This window comes from Propithecus coquereli, unplaced genomic scaffold (genome assembly GCF_000956105.1).
Source record: "Propithecus coquereli isolate 6110/MARCELLA unplaced genomic scaffold, Pcoq_1.0 Scaffold673, whole genome shotgun sequence".
Taxonomy (NCBI): Eukaryota; Metazoa; Chordata; class Mammalia; order Primates; family Indriidae; genus Propithecus; species Propithecus coquereli.
This window is the reverse complement of record NW_012152763.1, coordinates 420,255-426,454: the sequence shown is the minus strand read 5'-3', so window position 1 is coordinate 426,454 and position 6,200 is coordinate 420,255. Positions and strand designations below refer to the sequence as shown.

Sequence of the window (6,200 nt, the reverse complement as noted above, 5' to 3'; positions counted from 1 at the left end):
GGTCTCGGGACAGGTGGAGGGCTCCGCAAAGCCCCTCGTGGGCCGGTTCAGTCCTGGACGGCCGCCCACGCGCGCCCTGGGCCCCGGCCTTTGAGCTCCGTTGGGGGCGCCCCAGTCGGTCGCGGAGGCAGAGCCGGGCCCAGTCCACGAGCCGGGCGCCCCTGACCCGCATCTCCCCGCAGCTGCTGGATGGCCTGGGAGCCCAGCCTGGGCGCCTTCTATGGGCCGGCCGCCTTCATCGCGCTGGTCACCTGCGTGTACCTGCTCGGCACGTACGTGCAGCTGCGGCGCCACCCTGAGCGCAGGTACGAGCTGCGCGCACGGCCCGAGGAGATGCAGCGGCTGGCGGGGCCCCAGCGCAGCCTGCGGGTGACCCGGCCCGGCTCGCCGCCCCCCACGCGCGACGCGCCCGCAGCCTCGCTGCTGCAGAACGAGCACTCGCTGCCCGCCCAGCTGCGCGCCGCCGCCTTCACGCTGTTCCTGTTCGCGGCCACCTGGGCCTTCGGGGCGCTGGCCGTGTCGCAAGGCCACTTCCTGGACATGGTCTTCAGCTGCCTGTACGGCGCCTTCTGCGTGACGCTGGGGCTCTTCGTGCTCATCCACCACTGCGCCAAGCGGGAGGACGTGTGGCGGTGCTGGTGGGCCTGCTGCCCCGCCCGCGCCGCCGCCCCCGCGGGGGAGCTGGGGGCCCGCGCCGCGCTCCACGCCAACGGGGACGCGCCGTGCCTCGGCCAGCCGCGGGGCTTCAGCCACGCGCCCGGCCACTGCAAGATGACCAACCTGCAGGCCGCCCAGGGCCACGTCAGCTGCCTGTCACCGGCCACCCCGTGCTGCGCCAAGATGCACTGCGAGCAGCTGATGGAGGACGAGGCCCACGCCCACGTGCACGGGGAGGATGCCTTTGGGCACGACCCACACCTGCACAGGTGCCTTAAGGGCAGAACTAAGCTGCACTACTTCAGCCGGCACCGGGCGGCGGCCGAGCCGGAGTACGCCTACCACATTCCGTCCAGCCTGGACGGCAGCCCCCACAGCTCGCGCACAGACAGCCCGGCCAGCTCGCTGGAGGGCCCGGCAGGGGCGCACACACTGGCCTGCTGTGCCCAGGGTGACCCCTTCTCCATGGTCAGCCAGCCGGAGGGTGACGGTGCCGCCCTCTACGGCTGCCCCCCAAGGCTTGGCAGGGAGGCGGCCCTTGGCCCCGGCCACCTGGAGATGCTCCGGAGGACACAGTCCCTGCCCTTTGGGAGCCCCAGCCGGGACAGCCTGCTCGAGGGCGCCGGTCGAGAAGGCCTGCCATTCAGCACTGACCCAACAGGCAACATCCGCACCGGGCCCTGGAAAAATGAAACTACCGTGTAGGTTGGGGGGGTGTCCCTGGAGGAGCTTCGGAGCAGCCTGGGGCGTCTGCCACGTGGGGCCCGTGGAGTTCACCGAAGTGACCGAACCTTTCAGGAGTGGTTCGCAGCTGCCAGCGACCCCTTCCTCGTGAAAGACCCCAGCGGGGAAAACGCTCTGGGCCACCCCGCCCCTGCTAATGCCAAGGTCGGACTTGCCTGTCCCCCTGCACAGTCACCCGCTTTCTGTTCCGTAGCCTCCAGTCCCGGGATTCTGTCACAGGAACCGCCCAGACCCAGGTGGCTCCGCACCGTGGCCAAGGCCTGCGGAGCCCTGGCCTCCCGCCACTGTCAGGCTGTGACCCGACCTCGGCAGGGGGCTCCGCCTGGTGGTCCCTCATGTTTCGTGTGTGTCTTGCGTTCTGTTCCTGGGGCCCCGGGCAGTGGCCGCAGGCCTCTCCCCTGTCCTGTGTCGGAGTCGCCCGTCATCTTCCTTGGGGAACTGGCAGCCACTCTATCAGCTCAATGTCCACCATCGGCCTCGGTCCCGGATGCAGCCCTGGCCCCCAGCAGGCCAGAGAACACGCAGGTGCTGGAGGGTGCGGCTCTGGCACCCCTGGGGAGAGGCCTCGGGGCCCTGCCCTTGGAAAATGCCCAAACGGTCTTTCCTGGAGACTCAGCCTCCAAATCCAGCCTCCGTCAGGACTGGGTGCCTCTCCAGCATGGGCACTCGGGAGCAAACCACTTCTCCAGAAGGAAGAGGGGCTGGCAGGTGGGGTGGTTGTCACGGACAGAGTCCCTTTCCCTTTGTTGCAGCTCCATGAACATCTGGGCACAGAACCCTGACTTGAAGGACAGATGTCGATGGCCAGACTTCTGTGGGAGCAGGTGGTCCGTCCCTCTGTGAGAGGCGGGATTGCGTGTGTCCAGAGCAGCGAGCGTGTGAGGCTGTGCTCAGCTCCTCCTTCCTCCCTCCTCCTCCCCCTCCCCGTCTGTGGCAAGTGTGCATACACATGTGTACACACATGCACACAAAGACACGTGTACACCACACGTGCACCCATGCACACCACGCACACGTGTGCACACACACAGGTAGCGTGTTTTCTAGCCTCTCTGAGCACTGGATTTTCGTGCAGACAACGACGTCCACAGACTTGTCAGTGTGCTCTGCCCTCGGGATGGGGAAGCCCACGCCAGCAGGAGACCCCCCCACACACCTCAGAGGAGTGAGGGGTGTGTTCCCAGCGCCTCCCGGGGGCAGCGCCCTGCAGAGCACGGATGCTGAGCGTGCAAGGAGCCTCGCTCCCGGGATGTTTGTAGACTGTGGTGTTGTCACTCGGTGCAGCACGCTCCGCCCACTGCAGACCCCTGTGTCCTCACAGGTCACCCAGACAGGCAGCCGAGGGACCGCCAAGCGGTTCTGTGTCCGTCACCATCCCACCTGTTCACCTGCTCCCACAGCTGATGAACCAGAAACCCGACGCTATGCTGTGTACACGCAGTAGATGCAGAACTGTCCAGACAAAAATACAATATTTTGCATTGTTGTCCTTTGTGAGTCTGGTTCCTAGACCCTGTGTGTTTCTCGCCATCGACGTGGGAATGGGCACCTTGCTGGGGTGGGCTGGGGGCTGGCGAGGCTGCCGCTCCCCGGCCCCTCCAGCCCCTCACGTCCTTTCAGCCCTCAGTGCCCCTGTCCGAACAGAGAGGACCGCACCCTTCAGCTGGAGAGAGCCACGTCAGACCCACTGTGTCTCTGCATTGACATGGCCTCGTAAGTCCACTTGGGACCACGTGACAGATGCATCTGCGCGTAGCGTTCCGGAGCGTGCGAGTTCCCAGCGCAGCAGCATCGAGGGGTCCTTGACATGGAATCAGCTTCCACGGGGCTGTGGAATGGGATTAGGCCCAAATCCTATTGTCTGCAGCCCAGGCGGTCGTGCCGCTTCCTTGTGTGTGTGCTAGTGTGCATGCGTGTGGGTGGATGTGAAGTGAGTGTGCATGTGTATGGGTGGATGTGAAGTGAGTGTGCATGCGTGTGTGGATGCACTTCCATGTGTGCACTGTGTGTAGGTTGTATGTGGATCGTGTGGGCATATACATGCATGAGTGTACGTGTGTGCACACACATGTGTGCTATTCTTAGGGACAGCACGAGGCAGCCCCTCTGCCTGGCCTCTGCTCGTGTCTCGCTCACCAGGGTGACGTCCCCCACAACAGCAACCCCGTGAGGAAGTCAGTCAATCTAAAGGATGTGGAGGCAGAAGCCGCCTGTGCCTCGGACCTGTGGGTCCCCTCTGGAGTGGTCCCGGTGGGGGAAGAGGCCCGGTCCTCGGGGGACCACACGGTGGCGTCTGCTGCCTCTCCGTGAAGGCCCCAGACAGGGCGTGGCCCAGGCCACCTGCTCTGGCTCTGAGCGCATCACCCCATGGGGGCGGTGGGCACTTAGAGAGCCCAGGTGGTTTGTGGAGAAGGGCTGTCGGGGCCGTGGTCGCCGGCGGCTGCGGGGAGCTCCGGCCCTAGGGTTGGGGGGCCTTCCGTAGATGGTCTGGGGTCTGCGAGGGCAGTTCCCACCGCCCAGTGGCCAGCTGCCCAGGCCTCCAGTAGGCTGTGAGGCTGGTGGCCTGAGCAAGGCCATGCTGACCCGCAGACGGTCCTCCAAGGACCTGGGACACGTGCCGGGCAGCGTCCCCACGGGGCAGCGGTTCTGGAGGCGGCGGCCTGACAAGGCACCCAGAGAGAAAAGACCACGTAAATAAAACCAGCAGAAACGACAGACAAGAGGAAAAGACACACACGGTGTTGGCCCGGAAGGAAGGGGCCGAGGCACAAATATGGAGTTGACTTACGCAAAGTGAGGACAGACCGCGCAACCCCAGTACGTATGCGCCTCTGAGACAGCAAGTCCCTAAAGGCAAAAACGGGGACAGGGAGTGGCTGATAGGAGCTGTCTGTCAGGAGTTCTCATCGGTTTGCAGAGACAACATTGATCGGGGATTGGCTGTACGTTATTGAGCTGTAGGGTGCGGCTGGTGCTGCACTGTTGGGTTGATTTATAGTTACCACGGCAACAGCTCGAGGGGGGAGCAGGGCGTGACTTCCGTCTCATTTGAATAATTGGAAAGGACTCCCCTCCCTCAGATAAAATTTATTTTCTTTCTCAAGGGGCTACAGCTAAGAGTTTCCCAACACACCTGTTGAAATAACCAGGCTCAGCCCGGTTACCAGGCGCAGGGACATAAAAGGTAAGGTTGAAGGCCGGGCGCGGTGGCTCACGCCTGTAATCCTAGCACTCTGGGAGGCCGAGGCGGGCGGATTGTTTGAGCTCAGGAGTTCGAAACCAGCCTGAGCAAGAGCGAGACCCCGTCTCTACTAAAAATAGAAAGAAATTAATTGGACAACTAAAAATATATAGAAAAAATTAGCCAGGCATGGTGGCGCATGCCTGTAGTCCCAGCTACCGGGAGGCTGAAGCAGGAGGATCACTTGAGCCCAGGAGTTTGAGGTTGCTGTGAGCTAGGCTGACGCCACGGCACTCACTCTAGCCCGGGCAAAAGAGTGAGACTCTGTCTCAAAAAAAAAAAAAAAACCTTCCCATCAAAAAACAAAAAAGCCTTCAGATCCAGAGACGGCTTCACCCGAGAAGACCCTCAGGAGCTTTCTGCAAGAACGCTTCCAGAGTTCTCTTCCAAAGAAGAGAAGGAGGAGAAACACACCGCCACAGTTCCAGGAAGCAGCACAGCCTTGACGCTTAAAGCCGACAGGACTCCGGGAGAAATGCAGATTACCGGCCAGTGAAAATAAATGCAAAATCCGTGCACAAAATACTTGTGAGCCCAATCCAGGGATGTTGGGGAAAGATAATGCATCACGATCAGCTGGGCTTTTTCCAGGAATGCAAAATTAGTTTAACATTAAACATTCGTGACTGTAACATATTAACAGAAAAACAGAGAAATTCATATAAGCGGCTTAATAGATGCAGAAAATACATTTGATAAAGTTCAACATCTATTTGTGTTTTTAGTAGAACATTTGGCAAATTATCAATAGAAGGGAACTTAATTAATCTACTAAAGGGAGCTACAAAAGTGCACAGCAAAATTACACTCTGGCGCGGCAGCAAGCTTGCCCTCCCCCACTGGAGCTCAGCACAGAGAACCTCATCACCATGTCTAGTCAGTGTCGTTCAGGGCGTCCCGGCGGGAGCAGTGAAGAGAGAAAGAAGGAAGAAAGAAAGATGATGGGATTAGTGACGAAGAGGCCAACCTGTCACTATTCTCCAATGACGCGATTGCTTGCGTGGAAAATCCGCAGCACTCTCTCTGCAGATTAGAGTCGATGAATGAGCTGAGGAAAGTTGCTGGATACAAGGTCACTACACAAATCCCTGTTCTATTTCTATAGCCAGTGCTGAACAGAAAGTATGTTTTTTACAAAGACATGATTTACAGTAACGCCACAAAATATCAAATATTCCTGCCAAATACAATAAAAGACGCATGAGGTCTCTTCACAGAGCACTACAAAACGTTATTGAGAGAACACAGAAAGACCGATGGGTCTGAATACATGGGAAGACACGTCTGTTCGTGGATTAGACGATTCTCATCATAAAGACCTGCGGATGGGTAGAGTCAGAGCAACCCCAATCAAATGGCAACCAAGTGTTTAGGGCGCACGCACACAGCAAGCTGATTCTAAAACGTTCACGGAAACACAAAGGGCTGAGTGAAGCCGTGACATTCTTGAAGAAAGAGGAGGGTGGGGCGGGGTGATCCCTGTGCGTGGAGACTTTCCAGTTGTTGAGACAGGCGGCGCCATCCCACGGCTGACAAAAAAGCAGGAAAAAGAGAGTCT

General features: G+C 59.6%; 1 protein-coding gene across 1 annotated transcript in view; it reads left to right on the top strand.

Moving 5' to 3' along the window:
• The window catches only part of ADGRA1 (adhesion G protein-coupled receptor A1), a 25,896-nt gene extending 24,534 nt beyond the window's left edge, over positions 1-1,362 (top strand). Inside the window, exon 6 of the mRNA XM_012660680.1 lies at positions 183-1,362. Coding sequence (XP_012516134.1) covers positions 183-1,362 — 1,180 coding nt within the window. The remainder of the gene's footprint in view (positions 1-182) is intronic.
• Positions 1,363-6,200: the final 4,838 nt, after the last annotated feature.